A 20,466-nucleotide genomic window follows, 5' to 3' on the forward strand; every position below is an offset into this window, starting at 1 on the left:
TTCAGATACTCGATGGCCAAACTCCAATGATTTTAGGACATCAACAATTATGGATATAATCCAAATCATGTCATCCAAATATTTTCTCTATCTAAACATTCATTATTGTACACTATTGATTTATGTGCCACAACCATATCAACGTGATTGAAACGCGCTTATTTTTTGGGTCGAACTCTTTTTGTTCAGCGAGGTGAGTCGACCCAAGCTCTTCATTTGGAGACCCAATCTCTTAACAACCCAAGCTCTTCAGCTTGGGTCGAGCTTCTTTTTATTTGTATTTTTTCACTTTTTTTAATATTTTTTTTAATTCTATTTAATTATTATGTGAAATATAAATTTAATTATATTTAAGTTTTATTTTGTTACAGCTTTATTATTAAAAAAAATAATATACTTAACATAAAAAATAATATTTTTTTATAGATGACCTAAATAAGATATCCGTTTCAAAAATACGATATGTGAAATCGTCTTACACAAATTTTTGTGTTGAGTAATCAATTGGAAATATAAATTTTAAAACTGAAATTATCCCTAGTTAAGTTACGTAATAGCTGCTGCACCACGCCACCAAATAATAATAGTTTATAATTACTCAAAATCATGAAAAAATCTTATACGTGTCGAATTATTATTTACATTTACCCAAACGAAGAAATAAATCTACCCACAAGTCCACCATGTCTTACTTCCCCGTCGGCCACCGCGTCACCGGCGGCGAGAACGACGACTTCGACCACTGCGATCCCACCCATTACGCTGGAGGATACGATATCGACTTGACCTACGGCCGCAGCCTCCCTCCATCATATGAAACCTGTTACCCTTACAGATCCTCAGCTTCCGACCACCCGCAGTTTGCCTCCCACTACAAGCCCTCCGATCATGCTATTGAAGCTCCGGGAAACGAATACAATAGCTATTTCGGGCAGAAATCGCGACCAGGACCTCCAGCGTCTGCGCGTGAGCGTGGCTACGGTGGACCAAAGCCCAACTACGGATTTCAACCTGGTGGCGGAGTTTGCGAGCATGGAGGGAGGAACGAGTACGCGAGACCGGAGCCTGGTTATGGACCTGGGTATGGCATGAAGCCGGTCAGTTCGAATTTCGGATCTTCGCATGGAAGGAGCTTTGAATTCGAGAACTCCAGCTTGATACCCGGGAGGGAACCCGATTACGGTGAATCGGGATATGGTCCTGGTGCGAGGAAGCCTGCATCAGAGTATGGTGGATCCAGATACGAGTCCGGTGGCTCCGGCTACGAGGGCTGGCCTGAGAAACCCACTTTCCCCAAACCCAGCTATCCGGAGCCTAGTTACCCGAGACCCTATCCGGGGCCCAGTAACCCGATGCCCAGCTATCCGGAGCCGAATTACCCGATGCCAAACTATCCGGAGCCAAGTTATCCGGCACCCGACTATGACCTCCAGAAATATGTAAGTTTCCTAACGCTACTTTGAGTTCATTATTTTCATTTAATTCCTATGTTTTGTTTTTTTAACACACCTTTAATATGTATAATATTAGGTTTTTTATTATATTTATTTGTGAGACGAGTTTACCTTACCGATATTCATAATAAAAAGTAATATTTTTTCATGGATGACTCAAATAAGATATTCGTTTCACAAAATACAACTTGTGAGACCATCTTACACAAGATTTTGTCTTATAAATATTGTTTCTTTTTTTCAAATTTGATATTATTGTGAAATCTGTGATGCTGCCACCACTTATCATGATAAACTGAATGTCAAGTAGATGATTCGATATCAATGTTTCAGGAACATGATCATTCCGACTACAACCATTCGCACCACGACCATTCGCACCGCCATGGCCGCGGCCACTAGCACCACTGCGACATTATATCGACTGAAGCGTATTTTAGCTAAGTTGTCACGCTTGCTTTATAAGACTGAATAAATACTTGTCATTGTAAGTTTGATCATTCATAATCTTCAGTTTGTGTTGGCTCAATTTTTATTTTGAGTTATATTTCTTCATAAATAATAAAATGCAGTCTCTTTTTCATTTTGTTTATAATTCTATTATTGTATTATTAAATATAATGATTATTGATCATTGCAATTAAATTAAATTAAATTTGTAATTACTATTACTATTAGTAAAAAAATTAGTATGTCCTTTGATCATTCATAATCTTAGCATTTTGTTTTTTAGTCGAGGAGGAGATTAGTCCCAAATTTGAAAGCAACAAGCCATCAGCAATGAATCTTCTAACCAACTCAAGTTTCTTTCTTTTCACAGTAAGTCTAAACAAAATACAAACTGGGAGAATGTGAAACGTAGAACTTGGACAATTTTGTATAATAAACTTTATTTTTTGTTCATCAAGTTGACTTTGAAGGTTACCTCTCCAAGTTCTACGTTTCACATTCTCCCAATTGTATCGCTATAAAAATATAATAAAGAAAGAAAATAAACACACATTGCATATAGAGCACAGCTAATACTAACGGAGCGATTCAAAATTAAATCAATAAAAAAATAAACCATATGATATTCGGTAAGATCAAGATATACGACTGTTGACCTTGATAAAATACAGTGAAACTATGATAGTTTACCATATCGAATATGTTATTCATATTATATTTAATTAACTCGCGACCGACACTTTTTTAAGAATGCAAAAATCTAAAAACATCTATGTATCAAATAGTGATAAAAAAAAAACTCATTAGCAGTGGTCAAAGGTGTGTGATACTTTGGAAGGAGCCCGGGTCATCCTTAGACTCGAGTATGACTCAGGCGGAGAGAGATATCGTGAGTCCAAAACTGATCTCGAGAAGTCAAGAGAAGAAGGAGTCAGAGCTAGCTTGGGTAAAGAAAGAATATCTTAGTTAAACCATCTCCTGGTGTTCATCAACTCGGAAAGTCGATCAAATTGCTACGTATTCATACCAGCCAAGGTATACGAATTGACATCTTTTAGACACTTGTCTTTTCGAGTTCTAGGGCTCATGCGACTCTTCCATTAGTGCTAGCTCGCTTAAATTCAAAACGTAATTATTTTCCCGCCTAAAGTAAAAGTATGGTCACTCAGGACAGTGAGTGTGACTCTAGCCTAACTATTTTATGAGGAAGTACTGATATCTCGGAAAAGGTTCGGGTCAACCATGGACTCGGGTGGAGAGAGAGATACCGAGGTCCTAGTGCTAGTACCTGGTCCCACATATATGGGCCGCCTTGCCACAAAATCATCAGTAGAGAGAGATACCGAGGTCCCAGATCATGTATGGGTCGCCTTGCCACAAAATCATCAGTATGTCAATCAACACATGCGAAGCGATGTGATTGGACTGGAATCAATGTGTGTTATCAGTTGTAACAATGTCCAAGGACAGGGCATGGGCAACCGTCTGATCATGAGTACTTACCGAGAGTTGAAAACAATGTCATAATTACCATTTTCTTTATAAATACCCAGGTTTGCTCGATCATTGAGAAAAATTCACTTAGCATTTTCACAAAAACCTACTATATAAACACTAAATACCACTTTCTTTCTTTGACATGAATACTTGACTGAATCGAGCGTTAGAGTGGCTACGTCATATATCTTTCATGTGTTCCATAATGTTCTTTGTTTTTCAAGTATGCGGATCATCCAGTCCGGACTTCCTCTGCCCAGTAACTAACATTCACGAGGGAGGAGCACGACTCATTCCGGTGAATTGCTCACCCAACTCTCTCAATTTATCCGGACATAATCAGTGTGGAAGTAGTCCAATGCAATATTTTAAATGGGACGAAGCTTGATAATTTCATGGCAAGTGTTGCAATACTGGAGCAGAATTAAGTTGATGGAAAAAGAGCCACGTGTTTAATTAAAAACACTGAAAAATTTGTAGCTGTCAATAATGATATTTTGTTCCATGGTCAACTTTTGAAACTAACTGCCAGAAGCCAACTATGATTAAAAAAACAAGTGCGGAAGTTTTAGCGATTAGTAAACTAAACCGTCTTCGAAGTCTTTTTTAATCTGTGAATATTGAACAAGGCCTTGTGCTCTCTGTACTTGTTTTTTTGCCAAATGTATTATATAAACAAGGTTGACATTCACAAAAGAAGCATCAGAACAAGGGAAAAAAGAACGACTGTCAAAAAGGGATTTCAAAAAAGAATCCGGATTTCAGTAACAAAAAAGACAGACTTGTTTTTTTTGCCAGATTGGTGAAGATGAAATTTGGGAAGGAATTAGCTTCCCAAATTGTGCCAGAATGGCAGGGAGCTTACATGGATTACAACAATCTCAAGAAACTGCTCAAGGACATCCTGAGATTCAGACAGCAGAATGGAGTGACATCATCGTGCCATACAGCTTCCCTGAAGAGGAGGGTAACTTTGTACAGAGCATTCAGCGGGCTAACCAACAGATACAACAACTTTAGAACCGGCTCTCCCGTAAGAATGATGATGAAGTTATCTTAGTCGGATCAGTGCAGCAAGAGGACTCTGAAAATTGTTACCAGACAATGTTTTTAAGGTCGTCCGATGCGGGCGGCGAACACGAGCTCTTGTTCTTCAAAGCATTGGATGATGAATTCAATAAAGTGCTGAAATTTTACAAGGAAAAGGTTCGAGAAGTGAAGGGGGAGGCCGAGGAGCTGAGCAAACAGATGGAGGCGCTTATTGCTTTAAGGATCAAGGTGGATGATCCCGGTGTGGAGCAGAAATTTACTTCTGAATCGAGTTCTGGGTATTCAAGGCCAGCGACAGTTGTTGCCCCGAAGCCAGGTAAGAGATATTTTGTTTGTTTATTCGATTAATGTTTTCTGGTATAGCCTTTGGGAATGAAAAAATTGTATCAAGCCAACTGATCCCTTTGGTGAGTGGACATTGTCTTATTATGTTTAAAACTAAAAGAACCTAAGGTTCGTGTCTATTCGTGTGCTCGCTGGTCAGTCATCTAGAGACCTGCTGTTGTCTCTGCTTTCATGGTTAAATCTTGAATTGTCCCCCAAATAGTGGCCACTTGTGTGGCAAATAGCTCCTATGGATCCACCAATGTCTTTTCTTGAAAATTTCCAGTTGCTCACTATGGCTATCTGTGTGAGTTGTGTCTCTGTGTGTGGGGCTTGGTGTTGGTGGCCAGTGGTTAATAGAGACTTGCCAAGGATCCATTATGTTAGTTGTATAAAATTTATAAGAGTTGCATATATGGACTTAGACAATCATCCTCTATTTAGCTAGTTTTTGGAGTTGAGTCAGATCCTAGTCTCAATCTTAAACGATATTAGAGTTCAAGTTCCACGGTTATGTGTTGGACTGCTCATAGTTGGATCATTTGTAAACTTCACGTTCCAAATGTTAATTCCTGAGAGTTTGTTAGTTGTTCACGTCGGTCGGATAAAATTTACATGTATATATCTTAGCTTAACAATGGTTCCGTGCCTCCTTGTATCATTTTTTGAGGTTTATTGGGCACGTTCATCGGTTCGCATGCTCTGAGATCCAAATTGTTGATTTTTCTCTCATTTCAAGCTCCTAGTCAACAAAACTATATAAGATAATCATCAACCACCACAAAATTTGGATGAATAAAACAAGATAAATGCGAATATGTGAATGATTTACTTAAAAATGACTATCCAATACGTGATTATCATTACCTTTTCAAACATAAAGTACTTATATTTCAAGTTCAAAGATTGAAATTATGCTTAATCTCATCCCCGGCTTAGAAAAGGGCATACCAAGTCTTGGTTCTTGGAAAATATTTCCATTTAGCCTTAGATTATTGTTTATTTAAATGAAGGTTCACGTATGGAGGTGATTCACGAAGTTGAGATGAGCAGTGAGGGAACTTCAGGAGACGAACCGATAAGAAACGAGAATCGGAAAATAAATACAGGCGGATTTAAGCCCGCTTCTTTAGATGTCTTAGGACATGTGACGCTAAACGTTGATCCCGAAACTCCGGTCTCGACTTTGAGAAATATTATCACGAGTTCAAAATCAGAACTATCATTCAGCAGGGAGGAGCTCAGAAAAGTAGAAGAACAATTAAGACAGGCCTTTGCCCAATTTTATCAGCAGCTTCGATTCTTGAAAAGCTACTGGTAACAATTCTTTGTGTGTTGTAAATTTTCGGGCAGTTTATCCACGACCAAACTATGGTTAACATGATCTTACGATATCGATGCAGTTTCTTGAATATGCTTGCATTTTCGAAGATCATGAAGAAATATGACAAGGTACTGTAGTTGCCACTGCCCATTCAATCTAAGAATGTTGTTTTCTACGACTTTGGATCCGGGTTTTCGACTTTCCCCCCCCTTGCAGATCACTTCAAGAAATGCTTCGAGATCTTACTTAGATATGGTTGAGAAGTCGTATCTAGGCAGCTCCGAAGAGGTTTGAATCTGTTGTATGGCTTTAGAAGGCTTCGTTGTGTATATTTTGGCATTTTGGTCCTTACATTTTCCCTTTTTTTTAGTTCAGCTGAACAAGCTCATAGAAAGACTAGAGGCCACATTCATTAAGCACTTCGCCAACGGAAACCGTAGAAATGGGATGAAATCTTTGAGACCTAAACGTAAAAAGGAAAGGCATAGAACAACATTTCTCCTCGGTAAGCTATTTGTACGGACTGAGGAGCCTGTCGTTTTTAATGATACTTCTCATTTCAATCTCAAGTCTTCCATACCAAAAGATGACATTTTCTTGAATTTTTACCTTAAGGTCTGTTCACTGGTTGCTCGATAGCACTTGTTATTGCTATTATTGTCACCATACAAGCGCGGAAACTTCTAGCTCATCAGGGACGAGAACAGTATATGGAGGCTATATTCCCACTGTACAGGTACCTTAGGAACTTTTTCTTCATAATATTCCATATCATGAAATACATAACAATTCTCATCAATGCAGTTTGTTTGGGTACATTTTTCTACACATGCTAATGTATGGAGCAAACACGTACTTCTGGAAGCGATACTCGGTGAATTACCCCTTCATCTTCGGATTCAAACCTGGAACCGAATTGGGATTTCGAGAAATCTTTCTTGTTACTTCAGGGCTTTCAGTACTTGCATTGGCTGCTGCACTCTCGAATCTGGACATGGAAATGGATGAAAGAACGGCAAGGTTCCAGACGCTAACCGAATTGGTTCCACTAGGCCTTGTTGCTGTAAGTTTAGAAGAGCCTTGTTTTCTACTTCACACGAATTTTTTGGCATGATTTCGTTGATTAATAAATTAAATTACCACAATCTTTGATGCTGTACTTTTGATGAATGTGATAGCTTGTGCTTCTTATTACCTTCTGTCCCTTCAACATCATATACCGCTCAAGTCGTTACTTTCTCATTCGATGCTCATGGCACTGCCTCCTTGCCCCACTCTATAAGGTATGCAGATAAAAGATCAGAAAATACGTATGAAAAAGAAATAATTAATATGGTCACCGATGATGAGGATCAGCTCTTCTTGGATGGCTTTTGCAGGTTTCTCTACCTGATTTCTTCTTGGCGGATCAGCTGACAAGCCAGGTTCGCAATTTTCCTCGTTATAATCAAATGTCAATGAAAACGACAGACCTTACAAAGAACTAGCATGAAGATATAATTTTCATTTATCTCAGGTTCAGGCTATCCGGTGCATTCAATTCTACATTTGCTATTATACATTGGGTGATTTCACAAAGAGATCAGTTACATTTCTCGAGAACCGTACCTATAAGATTTTCATCATTACTGTTGCAGTTATTCCTTACTTGTCGCGTGTTCTTCAGGTAAGATTGACCTGAATCTTCTGTTTAGTCTTCCCTTTCTTAAATGGTAATATTCTAACTTTTGGTTTCATGAATAAACTCAGTGCTTACGCCGTTTCTTTGAGGAAAAAGATAAATCACAGGCCGCGAATAGCCTCAAATACTTTTCCACAGTCGTTGCACTCGTTTTCAGATCGATATATGATATCAGACGCATACCGTTTTGGAGAATCTTGGCTACTTCAAGCTCAGGTGTTACCACAATATATAACACATACTGGGATGTCGTTATCGACTGGGGTCTTTTGCAAAGAAACTCCAAGAATCCATGGTTGAGAGATAAGCTTTTGGTGTCAAACAAGGCTGTGTACTTCGTCGCGATAGTGAGTCTCAGTAATAGTTGCATTTTCATGTTTTTAAGTCAGTAAGAGGATATTTACCGTAACGAGTACGTACTTGCAGGTTGTGAACATCCTACTGAGACTCGTGTGGATGCAGTTAGTTCTCGACATCCAAGATGCGCCATTTCTGCACAAGAGAGCCATGATTGCGCTTGTTGCATGCTTGGAGATACTTCGTCGTGGAATTTGGAACTTTTTCAGGTTTGATGATGCTTACATTAACATCCTGCATTATCTTTAATTTAATGTTTTTGGATTGTTTTGATCCTAAAATAAATGTCTATTGTGGCAGATTGGAGAATGAGCATTTGAACAACGTCGGGAAGTATCGAGCTTTCAAGCATGTTCCTCTGCCATTTCACTATGCAGATGAAAAGATTATGTGACAAAACACAACAGAGAACTGGTACACACTACGCTGCACCTGGTGTATCATTGCTCTAGGTTTTGATCTCCTTCAACATAAATTCCTGTGGAGCTCGTATGATCCAAAGGATACGATGCACCTGGAGTAAAAGATAGAGCATAGCGTGTAAAAAACTCTGATTTGTTTTAATAAGAATATATATATATACATGTTTGTATTTATTGACAAAAAAGAGATGGTTGTCAATGTTTTGCATATTGATAATAAAAACAGTTCGCGATATTCCATATTTGGATTTATTTCATCCTACCCATGTGGATATTGTCTCCATGATAGGATGAATGGCAAGATTTGTCCATGCATATATAAGACCCACTTTTTTTTTGAAATTATGTATGACAAGATCTTACCCGTTGAAATGAAGTGAAGATAATGTCCACATAGATAAGATCTCATCTATCATTTGGTCCACTTCTTTTATTATTGTGTTTTTTAAAATTTTCTCGTTTGGCATTTATCCATTTCTTGAAAGAGGAAAATAGTACCAAAAGCCTCGTGGCTTGATGGAGTTGCCTTTCCCATTTGGATGGTAGGTTCAAGACTAAGGATGTATAATATAAAAAACTTCAACTCAAGCCCGAATCAATCCGGAAACTATGAAGTTAAATCCGAACTAACTCGACCCACCCGACCAAACCGAAAATATATTTATTTTTAAAATTTTATTTTTTAGTTAGATGAGTTTTTACTATTAAACATTATTATTTTATTATTAACAAAATAATTAAATAAAAAATCAAAACACATAAAAAATAATTTAATTTAAACACCTAATAACAAAACATCGTTTAAATATATGATAATTATGCTTCATGGATTTAAATATTTAAAAGTTAAGAATAAAATTTGTCCGATTATTAACTAATCCGTAAAAAGAAATAAAAATTTATAAGATCGATAGCAATAAAAAATGTTCATGCATCATAAATAACTTTCAATAAATTGCTAAAATTAAATATTTTACAAAATAAATATTTGTTCAAGCATTATCTTTTGAGTAAGTCTTATGTGAGATTGTCTCACGGAGCTTAGTCTGTGAGACGGGACAATCCTACCCATATTCACAATAAAAAATAATACTCTTAGCATAAAAAGTAATACTTTTTCATAGATGACCCAAATAAGAGATCTGTCTCACAAATATGATCCATGAGACCGTCTCACACAAGTTTTACCTTATCGTTTATGAATTTTTTGTGAACAAACTCATAAATTTGAAAGTCTATTTGTAAAAAATTGAAGTATACTTACTACAAAAATAAACCATTATTTTAAAAAATCTATATTTTATAAAATATATTAAATTATGCAAATTTACGATATCGATACATATACAATTAAAAAAATCAAACATAAAATATATAAAAATGTAATCAATATTTCTTAATCTTATATAAAAAAAGCGTAAAAAAATTAGGATCAACCCGATGGCCCTGAGCCCGATTATTTTTTCGGGCCCAACTTGATTAACCCAATCCAAAAACCTCCATCCTGACTTGATTTTTTTCATATCAATTGGGGTAGGATTCGAAATTAACACCCCTAGTAGGGATGACAATGGAGCGGTGTGATGAGGACGGTTTTGTCATCCTTACTTTCGTCCTCGAATTTCATCCATATCCTCATAATTGCTCTGATCTCTGCTTTCTATTCTCCGAACCCGAAACTGTAGGGATTAAATCATCATTTTCGTTTCAAAAATATTAATGAGATGAGACGAGACAGATTCGGAGTTTCAATGAACCAAAAACTTATGATTATTAAATAAAAATTCTCTAGCTCTAGTCCCCACCCCCAATAATATAATGTGAATAAAAAAAGTGGAAAATACTTAGAATTTTATTATTTAATATCCTTGACATTTGCCGAACTTGTGGAAGTTGTCTAGTCCAACATTTAAATGGGAAGAAGTCAAAATTGCATGGCATTGGATTAATATCCTCTTTGATAACTTCAAGCAATGAGTGCAACAGTGGAGTAAGTAAGTTGATTGAAATTGTCACCTGCCGCCATTAAAAAAAAGTAATATATATATATCTATACTATTATAAATATATGAGTTTGAATTGTGATTTTACTTGTTTATCCTTTTCCAACTTTTACTTAAGAGTTTGAATTGTGATTTTACTTGTTTATCCTTTTCCAACTTTTACTTAATTAATGTCTTATTTAGTTGACTTTTCAATTTTCTTATCTAATCTATCTAATCTAATCTAATATTATAAATATATGAGTTTGAATTGTGATTTTACTTGTTTATCCTTTTCCAACTTTTACTTAAGAGTTTGAATTGTGATTTTACTTGTTTATCCTTTTCCAACTTTTACTTAATTAATGTCTTATTTAGTTGACTTTTCAATTTTCTTATCTAATTATCTAATTTGTTTAATTAATACATTTTATTCTACTATGCATTATTTCACATCAATATATTTTCTAAGCTTTATAATAAAAAATAGTTCGGACTTAATTTTTTTAAATTTCATGTTACATGAACATATAAATTTTTGGTTAGCGGTTCGAATTTAATTTTTAAGACTTCAAGTTAAAAAAACATATATGTTTTATACCTAAAAATAGTTCAAACTTTATTTTTTAAACTTCAAGTTAAATGAACATATATATATATATAATTTTTTTATTAACAATTCGAACTTAATTTTTTAAACTTTAAGTTTAAAAAAACATATATGTTTTATAAATAAAAATAGTTCAACTTTATTTTTTAAACTTCGATTTAAATGAATATATACATTTATGGTTAGTAAACTTCAAGTTACATGAACATATACATTTTTGATTAGCGGTTCGGAATTAATTTTTTAAACTTTAAGTTAAAAAAAACATAGATGTTTTATAAATAAAAATAATTCAAACTTTATTTTTTAAACTTCAATTTAAATGAACGAATAAATTTATGGTTAGTAAACCTCAAGTTACATGTACATATAAATTTTTGGTTAGCGATTCGAATTTAATTTTTTAAAACTTCAAATTAAAAAAAAAACATATATGTTTTATAATTAAAAATACTTCAAACTTTATTTTTTAAACTTCAAGTGAAATGAACATATAAATTTATGGTAGTATTTTTTAAACCTAAAATAAATTTTCTATTTTTTAATATATTTTCTATGTTTTATAACGAAAAATGGTTCGAACTTAATTTTTTAAACTTCAAGTTACATGAACATATAAATTTTTGGTTAGCGGTTCAGACTTCATTTTTTAAACTTCAAGATAAATAAATTTTTGGTTAGCGATTCGGACTTAATTCAAATTAAAAAAACATATATGTTTTATAACTAAAAATAGTTCAAACTTTATTTTTTAAACTTCAATTTAAATGAACATATAAATATATGGTTAGTATTTTTTTAACCTACAATATTTTTTTTATTTATTTAATATATTTTCTATGTTTTTTTAAACTTCAAATACATAAACATATAAATTTTTGGTTAGCGGTTCGGATTTAATTTTTAAAACTTCAAGTTAAAAAAACATATATGTTTTATACTAAAAATAGTTCAAACTTTATTTTTTAAACTTTAAGTTAAATGAACATATATATAAATTTATGGTTAGTATTTTTTAAACCTACAATAAATTTTTCTATTTTTTAATATATTTTCTATGTTTTATAACAAAAAATGGTAAGGACTTAATTTTTTAAACTTCAAGTTACATGAACATATAAATTTTTTGTTAGCGGGCCGGTTCAGACTTAATTTTTCAAACTTCAAATTAAATAAACATATATGTTTTATAACCAAAAATAATTTAAAATGTATTTATTAAACTTCAAGTTAAATAAACATATAAATTTGTGGTTAGTATTTTTTAAACATATAATATATTTTCTATTTTTTTAACAAAAAAATGATTCATACTTAACTTTTTTAGCTTAAAGTTAAATGAATATATAAATATGTCATTATCTCATTTATATTTATCTATAACACTCATCCATACATTTTTGGTGATCTAATATTTGATTTGCATATGGTTTCAATATTTAAATTTAGCTTAAATAAATATTTGTATATAATGGTGCTTTATTGTATTTGAAATAATTGTGAGGTCATCACGATGTGAATAATTTTAGTCCTTAATTTTTTGTAATAATAATAATAATAATGTATTGTGATTCCACCGACTTATTAAAATGAACATACTCATATAATATTGCTCTAAAGTTTGTTGATTTGATTGATTTATATATGATTAATGTATGTTCTTAATTTTTAAAATTTAAGTTAAATGAACATATTAATTTTTAGTTAGAGGTTCAAACTTAATTTTTTAAACTTCAAGTTAAATAAAGTTAATTTATTTAATTGATAGATTGATACATCATTATGCATTATTTTCCCAATTATTAGTTAATAATTGATATATTTTTAATTTAATTTATTTTATTTATTTATTTATTTAATTGATACGTTAATAATTGATATATTTTTAATTTAATTTAGTTTATTTATTTATTTAATTGATACATAACTATGCATTATTTCAAATAAAAAATTTGAATGCTATTAATATTTCTTACATATTTTTTGATTATGCATTCTTTCACATGAAAAATTAGGCTACTATTAATATTTTTTAAATGTATATTTTCTATGTTTCATAACAAAAAATAGTTCAAACTTAATTTTTTAAACTTCAAGCCAAATAAACATATACGTTTTATAAGCAAAAATGGTTCGAAATGTATTTTTTAAACTTCAAGTTAAATGAACATATAGATTTGTGGTTAGTGGTTCAAAGAATAAAATATAAATCAAACAAAGAGAAGAATTTTGTTTTCTGTTATATATTTTATTTATTCAGCAATGAGCCTTTTATAGGCAAATACACATATGAAAAAAACCATAAAAATAGCAACAATATTTGACCACTAAACCATGAAATAACAAATATGCTAAAATAATTATTTTCTGTAATACTTTGTTAATATTAAACAATGACTAACAGATTTTATTTGACAAGACAGATAACTAAGTACTTCGGCAAACCTTTAACAATTCAATAATATCTCTCTTAAACCGATAAGGTAAACATCGGCTTAATAAGAACATCATCCCTCAAATTTGTTTTGTAGTATGCTAATACCAAGTAGCTCCCTTAGTTTATGAAATGCAGGCAGTTTCAGGGACTTGATAAACATGTTAGCTACTTGGTTTTCACTTTTGCAATAGATGAGATCAATTGTTTCATTCTTTGTGAGGTCACTTAAAATTGATATTTCACATCAATGAGCTTGCTTCTTCCATAGAGGACTAGATTCTTTGATAGTTTTATGGCTGAACTATTATCACAATAAATTGCAAAATGATCATGATTATTGAATTTAAGCTCTTCGAGAATTTTTCTCAACCAAAAAGCTTGACATGCACGTGAAGTTGATGCAACAAATTTAGCTTCAATGGTTGATAAAGTAACAATTGATTGTTTCTTCGAAGTGCATGGAACAACCACTTGATCTAAGAAAAAAATCATATCCTTAAGTTCTTTTTCTATAATCTCGATCTCCTTCAAATCTAATTGTTCTCCTTTCTTATAGTAGAGACCAAGTTCTTGTGTTCGTTGTCGGCATCATAAAATCCTCTTAACAGCTTAAAAATGCATTTCTGTAGGATTCTCAATGTATCTGCTTATGAGACTGAAAGAATACATAATATCCGACATTGTTGCTGTCAAATACTACATTAAGCTTCTAACAATTTGCTTGTAAAATGTGTTGTCAATCTTCTTTCCTTCACAAATTTTTGTTAGCTTCAAACCATAGTCTACGGGAGTACTTGCAGAATTGCATTTCTTCATATTAAATATGCACAAAACTTTTTGAACACGTTTTTTTTGTGAAATAAAAATCTCATAAGTAGATTGAACTACTTCATACCAAGAAAATGATGCATCTTGCCAAGATCCTACATATCAAACTCAACCATCATGGACTTCTTAAATTTTTCAAACATGACACTATCATTTTAAGAGAATATAAGATCATTAACATATAAACAAACAATGAGATTTTTCATTCATCTTCAATTTTGTACAAAGTTTTTTTTCAATTTATACACTTTATGCTCATTTCCAACTTAATATAACAAGGAGGTTGATGGATACATATATGTTCTTCTGAGTCTCCATGTAAGAACGTCGATTTCACAACCAAATAGAAGATAGACCATGAATATTGTGCAAATAAGGCAATTACCAATCTGATCGTATCATGTCTTACAACTGAGTAAATATTTCTATATAACCGACTCCAAACTCTTATTTGTAATCTTTTGCTACCAACGGTGCTTTGAATTTGTCGGCTTTCCATTTTCTTTCAATTTACTCTTGTAAATCTACTTCACATATCGTTTTTTGACCTTTTGGAAGCTCGATGAGTTCCCAAGTTTTATTTTTATCGATGAATGTGATTTTAGCATCCATTGCCTTTTGCTATTTTGATTCTTTGACACCTTCTTCGAAAGCTACTGGATCACAATAAGAAAATAGAGCAAAATGAACAAATTAATCTTAAATTTAGTTATTACCAGTTACCTCATAATTTGTCATCCATATTGCTCTTCTTTTAAATCGTTGAGATCTTTGTTTATTTTCTATCTCATTGACTGAAATATGTTGATTAATTATTGATTGTTGCTTGTACTCTACAGATTATGCATTCTCCAAAGGATGCTGCATTTCTTCTCCATTTTCTCCATCAAAATCAGCTTGAATTGGTTGTTTAACAGTATTTTCATCAACAAAAAACTACTGAACATCATGAATATTTTTGACATTGGGATAACTGCATCTACCGATTATTGTGTTAGTATCTATTTGGTTCAAATTTGAACACATTTCTTTTTCTGCGCAAATATTTTACCTTGTTGACTTGTAACTCAACTGAGTTGAGATAAAGCGATTGTATTTTGTTAGCTCAAACCAATAATACCGAAAGTTTTAACAGGTATTCATTCACCCCCTCTAAACAGCTAGCCGGTCCTAACAACATATGAGATTGAGTACATGCTGATCATCATAGACTAAAAAACGAATGCTAGAGAAATCCATCATTCATTGTTGCAATTGCAATTATTAAATAAAAAAATGACATAGTTAAATATAATTTGACATAGTATATTGATAAAATAATGAATTCCTTCAAAAGCATTGCTTAAGAATTGATATGTGCATTAACCGATATTTGAACAGTCGTTTATTAATTATTTTAATTTAAATTATTTAAATTGTGTTTGTTTCATTCTTTTATTTTAATTTCAATTTAGTTTATTAATTTATTCAAGTTTTTGTTCAAGTTAATTAAAGAATTGTTTTTAATGTAAATTTGTAATATATCAAGTTTTGTCGGACGATATCCGTACTTGTTATTAAAACTTGACGTGTACACAGAAATAACAAAAAAAATTACATAACGGAAAGTAAATTATTTAAAATAAGCATGTGAAAACATGTAAATTTCATATATGTAATTAATATGAGTTTATAAAAAATATAATTTTCATGTTTATTTATTATATCAACTAATTTTATCTCGAATAAAATCGTTTTCACGTGCAACGCACGTGCACTATTCTAGTATATATATATATATATATATATATATATATTTGATTATTATTATTAAAAGGGTTGAAAATCGTAGCTGTCATATATAAATGTTCCACTGTAAACTTGTTGAGACCTGGCAGCAGCTAACTTTGATTGGAAACCGAGTACAGAAATGGTACAGATTTGTAAACTCTCTTCTTCAATCTGTGTATACTGAACACGGCTGTGTCGTCTTCTTGCACTTGTTTTCTTTTTTATTTTGTTTTAACAAGTATATATACAAGTTGGAAAAATACACATAATTACCACCAAAATCAGAGGAAGAAAACGGTTGGCAAAAAGGGATTTCCAAAAAGAATACAAATTTAAAGAAACAAAACAAAAAAAATTGTTTCATTTTCAGATTGGTGAGGATGAAATTTGGGAGGGAATTAACTTCCCAGATGGTACCAGAATGGCAGGGAGCATACATGGATTACAACAATCTCAAGAAACTGCTCAAGGAGATATTGAAATTCAGACAGCAGAACTCATTATCGGACCCTATGGCCCGAACAGGCTCCCTGAGAAGGAGGCTAACTATGTCTAGAGCATTCAGCGGGCTAACAAGCAGATACAACAACCTTAAAGGTGGATCTCCTCATAAGAATGAAGAAGAAGTTATCTTAGTCGGTTCAGTGCAGCAAGAGGGCTCTGAAAATTACCAGACAATGTTCTTGAAGTTGTCCGATGCTGGCGGCGAGTACGAGCTCGAGTTCTTCAAAGCATTGGATGATGAATTTAATAAAGTGTTGAAATTTTACAAGGAGAAGGTTCAAGAAGTGAAGGGGGAGGCTGAGGAGCTGAGCAAACAGATGGATGTGCTTATTGCTTTGAGGATCAAGGTGGATAAGCCCGGTGTGGTGCAGAAATTTGCTTCTGAACTTAATACTGGACCCAGTTCTGGTTATTCAGGGCCCGCAACAGTTGTTGCATCCGTAAATGGAGTGAAGCCAGGTAAGGGACTGTGATTTTCTTTTACTTTGTTCATTCTAATGTTTGCTGGTATAACATTTGGAAATCAAAAAATTATAATGGTTTAATGGGGGCAGCAAGCCAACTTCTCTGTTCCGATACAAATCCTTCTGTTTTTTGGGGAAAATAAAGAAAAAGATCTCATTTTCTGATTTTCCCTGCTAAGGAAAGGAACTTCTGGCCCGAGCGTACGAGGTCTTAGTTCTTGGAAAGTTTTCCACTTTAGCCTTACATTTATTTGTTTCACAAATGAAGGGCAAGGTATGGATGCGATTCAAGAAGTTGAGATGAACAGTGGCGGAATTTCAGGAGACGACGAACAGATAAGGTCCGAGAGTCAAAACAATAACGCAAGCCGATTTAGGCCAGCTTCATTAGATGTCCTGGGACAGGTGATGATAAACGTTGATCCCGAAACTCCAGTCTCGACTTTGAGAAATGTTATAATGAGTTCAAAATCAGACTTATCATTCAGCGAGGAGGAGCTTAGAAAAGTAGAAGAAAAATTAAGACAGGCTTTTGTCGAATTTTATCAGCAGCTTCGACTCTTGAAAAGTTATTGGTAACAATTCTTTTCCACTCAGTAAATTTTCGGGCACTTTACTGCAACAGAACTATGGTTAACATGGTCTTACGTTATATGACAGTTTCTTGAATATGCTGGCATTTTCCAAGATTATGAAGAAATATGACAAGGTGCACACACTGTAGTTCCCACTGCCCATTTCAAAGGATTTTTTTTATGCTCTGGATCCTCATCTTCGATTTTTTCTTGCAGATTACTTCAAGAAATGCTTCAAAATCTTACTTGGAGATGGTTGATAAGTCGTATCTAGGCAGCTCCGAAGAGGTTATAACTTATAATCCATTGCGTGGCTGTAGGCTTCATGGTGTATATCGTCGCGTTTTGGTTCTTAATTTCACTCTGTTGTTCAGGTTAACAAACTCATAGAAAGACTAGAGGCCGCATTCATTAAGCACTTCACTAATGGAAATCATAGAAAAGGGATGAAATCTTTGAAGCCTAAACATAAAAAAGAAAGGCATAGAACGACTTTTTTCCTCGGTAAGCTAGCTTGTTCATAAGGACTAAGGAGCCTGTCATTTGTACCGTTATTCCAAATTATTCATTCTAAATGCGTATGTAAGTCACTTTGATTAGGTGTATTCACTGGTTGCTCGATAGCACTTGTTGCTGGTATTATTGTCTCCATACATGCGCGGAAAATTCTAAATCATCCGGGACGAGGACAATATATGGACACTATATTCCCACTGTACAGGTACCTTTCGAAAGAAAATTCTTCACTTATCCATATCAAGAGTTCAAAATAGCTAATAATTATTGTTGATGCAGTTTGTTTGGATACATTTTTCTACACATGCTCATGTATGGAGCAAATACGTACTTCTGGAAGCGATTCTCCGTTAATTATCCTTTCATCTTTGGATTCAAACCTGGAACTGAATTGGGATTTCGAGAAATCTTTCTTGTTGCTTCAGGGCTTTCAGTACTGGCATTGGCTGCTACACTCGCAAATCTGGACATGGAAATGGATCAAAGAACGGCAAGGTTCCAGATGCTAACCGAGTTGGTTCCACTAGGCCTTGTTGCTGTGAGTTCAGAATAGCCTTGTTTTCTTCTTCACGTGAATTTTTCAGCATGATTTCATTAATTAATTGCCATAATCTTTGATGTCGTACTTTTGATGAATGTAATAGGTTGTGCTTCTTATCACCTTCTGTCCCTTCAACATCATATACCTTTCGAGTCGTTTCTTTCTCATTCGATGTGCATGGCACTGCATGCTTGCTCCACTCTATAAGGTATATATGCAGATAAAAGATCAGAAAGTACATGTAAAAAAAATACATAATTACTTTATGATGAAAGATGATGATGACTGTCTCCTCTTGAATGCCTTTCGCAGGTTACTATGCCCGATTTCTTCTTGGCAGATCAGCTAACAAGCCAGGTTCTAATTTTTCCTGGTTATAATCAAATATCAATTGATACGGAACAATATTGAATAAACTAGCATTCATGTATGTCAGATTCAGGCGATTCGGTGTATTCAATTCTATATTTGCTATTATATATGGGGAGACTTCACTGCAAGATCAACTACATTTGTTCAAAGCAAAACCTTTGAAATTTTCTACATTTGTGTTGCAATAGTTCCTTTCTGGTCCCGTGTTCTTCAGGTAAGATTTTACCCGAATCTTCTGTTTAATCTTGCCCTTTTTAATAACAATAATCTAACTTCTGGTTTCATGAATAAACTCAGTGCCTACGGCGTTTATTTGAGGAAAAAAATATATCACAGGGCTTCAATAGCCTCAAATACTTTTCCACAGTCGCTGCACTCATTTTAAGGACAATCTATGATCTCAGACGAGGAACATTTTGGAGAATTTTGGCTGCTTCAAGCTCCGGTTTTACCACGATATATAACACGTACTGGGATATTGTCATTGATTGGGGTCTTCTGCAAAGAAACTCCAAGAATCCATGGTTGAGAGACAAGCTTTTGGTGTCAAACAAGGCTGTGTACTTCATTGCGATAGTGAGTCTCGGTAATAGTTAAATTATTTCATATTTCTACAGTCAGTACAAAAAAACTTACCTTAATGAGTTCTTGCAGGTTGCGAACATCCTCCTGAGACTGGTGTGGATGCAGTTAGTTCTCGATATCCAAGAAGCTCCATTTCTGCACAGGAAAGCCATGGTTGCTCTTGTTGCTTGCTTGGAGATACTTCGCCGTGGAATTTGGAACTTTTTCAGGTTTGACGATGCTTACATTAACATTCTGCAATCCTTAATTCAATGTTGTTTTGATCTGAGAATAAATGTCAAATTGTCGTATGATTCGTGGCAGATTGGAGAATGAGCATTTGAACAACGTCGGAAAGTATCGAGCCTTCAAACATGTTCCATTGCCATTTCACTATGCAGATGACAAAATTATGTGACAATACACGACACAGAACCTAGATATAGAAAATTTCTTTTGTATATTTATTTATCCAAAACACTGGATGATTCCTTACTTCTTTGGCATCTAAATCAGCAAACACTGTGCAGATATAGATAGAAAAAAACAGATTACAATCCAATCTCTTTTGGCAAAAAAAGCGGTCTCATGGGTCGTATTTGTGAGACGGATATCTTATTTGTGTCATCCATGAAAAATTATTACTTTTTATGCTAAGAGTATTATTTTTTATTGTGAATATCGGTAGGGTTGATCCGTCTCACATATTAAGATCTGTGAGATGGTCTCACATGAGACTCATTC

At 33.6% G+C, this 20,466-nt stretch overlaps 3 protein-coding genes across 4 annotated transcripts; all 3 read left to right on the plus strand.

Annotated features, from left to right (window-relative positions):
* Positions 1-606: 606 nt before the first annotated feature.
* On the plus strand, positions 607-2,037 carry LOC140806262 (uncharacterized). The gene is made up of 2 exons (XM_073162818.1): positions 607-1,439; positions 1,788-2,037. Exons 1-2 carry the CDS (start codon positions 684-686, stop codon positions 1,854-1,856), a joined length of 825 nt encoding a protein of 274 aa, XP_073018919.1. The 5' UTR covers positions 607-683; the 3' UTR covers positions 1,857-2,037.
* Positions 2,038-3,938: 1,901 nt separating this feature from the next.
* On the plus strand, positions 3,939-8,794 carry LOC140806263 (phosphate transporter PHO1 homolog 9-like). Its single transcript, XM_073162819.1, is given in 14 exon segments — positions 3,939-4,438; positions 4,441-4,767; positions 5,789-6,092; positions 6,179-6,227; positions 6,316-6,387; positions 6,475-6,604; positions 6,715-6,835; positions 6,904-7,162; positions 7,278-7,382; positions 7,479-7,523; positions 7,616-7,765; positions 7,849-8,127; positions 8,207-8,346; positions 8,438-8,794. Coding segments are annotated over 14 exon segments (2,304 nt in total). The 5' UTR covers positions 3,939-4,209; the 3' UTR covers positions 8,532-8,794.
* Positions 8,795-16,260: 7,466 nt separating this feature from the next.
* On the plus strand, positions 16,261-20,286 carry LOC140806264 (phosphate transporter PHO1 homolog 3-like). Of its 2 annotated transcripts, none has more exons than XM_073162821.1 (13): positions 16,261-17,149; positions 17,423-17,729; positions 17,815-17,863; positions 17,946-18,017; positions 18,104-18,233; positions 18,330-18,450; positions 18,525-18,783; positions 18,890-18,994; positions 19,099-19,143; positions 19,223-19,372; positions 19,456-19,744; positions 19,813-19,952; positions 20,047-20,277. In XM_073162821.1, exons 1-13 carry the CDS (start codon positions 16,567-16,569, stop codon positions 20,056-20,058), a joined length of 2,262 nt encoding a protein of 753 aa, XP_073018922.1. In that variant the 5' UTR covers positions 16,261-16,566; the 3' UTR covers positions 20,059-20,277. The 2 variants fall into 2 exon arrangements, with proteins under 2 accessions (XP_073018922.1, XP_073018921.1); XM_073162820.1 differs by having other exon boundaries at positions 16,263-17,149; positions 19,456-19,734; positions 20,047-20,286.
* The last annotated feature ends 180 nt before the right edge of the window (positions 20,287-20,466 follow it).

This window comes from Primulina eburnea, chromosome 11, assembly GCF_022965805.1.
Source record: "Primulina eburnea isolate SZY01 chromosome 11, ASM2296580v1, whole genome shotgun sequence".
Classification (NCBI taxonomy): Eukaryota; Viridiplantae; Streptophyta; class Magnoliopsida; order Lamiales; family Gesneriaceae; genus Primulina; species Primulina eburnea.

Excerpts from the sequence above, each read along its gene's own strand:
- LOC140806262 (XM_073162818.1), top strand. The coding sequence starts at position 684 with ATGTCTTACTTCCCCGTCGGCCACCGCGTCACCGGCGGCGAGAACGAC. Across the intron at positions 1,440-1,787 it reads ACTATGACCTCCAGAAATAT|GAACATGATCATTCCGACTA; the intron begins GTAAGTTTCCTA and ends TCAATGTTTCAG.
- LOC140806264 (XM_073162820.1), top strand. The coding sequence starts at position 16,567 with ATGAAATTTGGGAGGGAATTAACTTCCCAGATGGTACCAGAATGGCAG. Across the intron at positions 19,373-19,455 it reads TCTGGTCCCGTGTTCTTCAG|TGCCTACGGCGTTTATTTGA; the intron begins GTAAGATTTTAC and ends GAATAAACTCAG. Across the intron at positions 19,735-19,812 it reads CTGTGTACTTCATTGCGATA|GTTGCGAACATCCTCCTGAG; the intron begins GTGAGTCTCGGT and ends GAGTTCTTGCAG.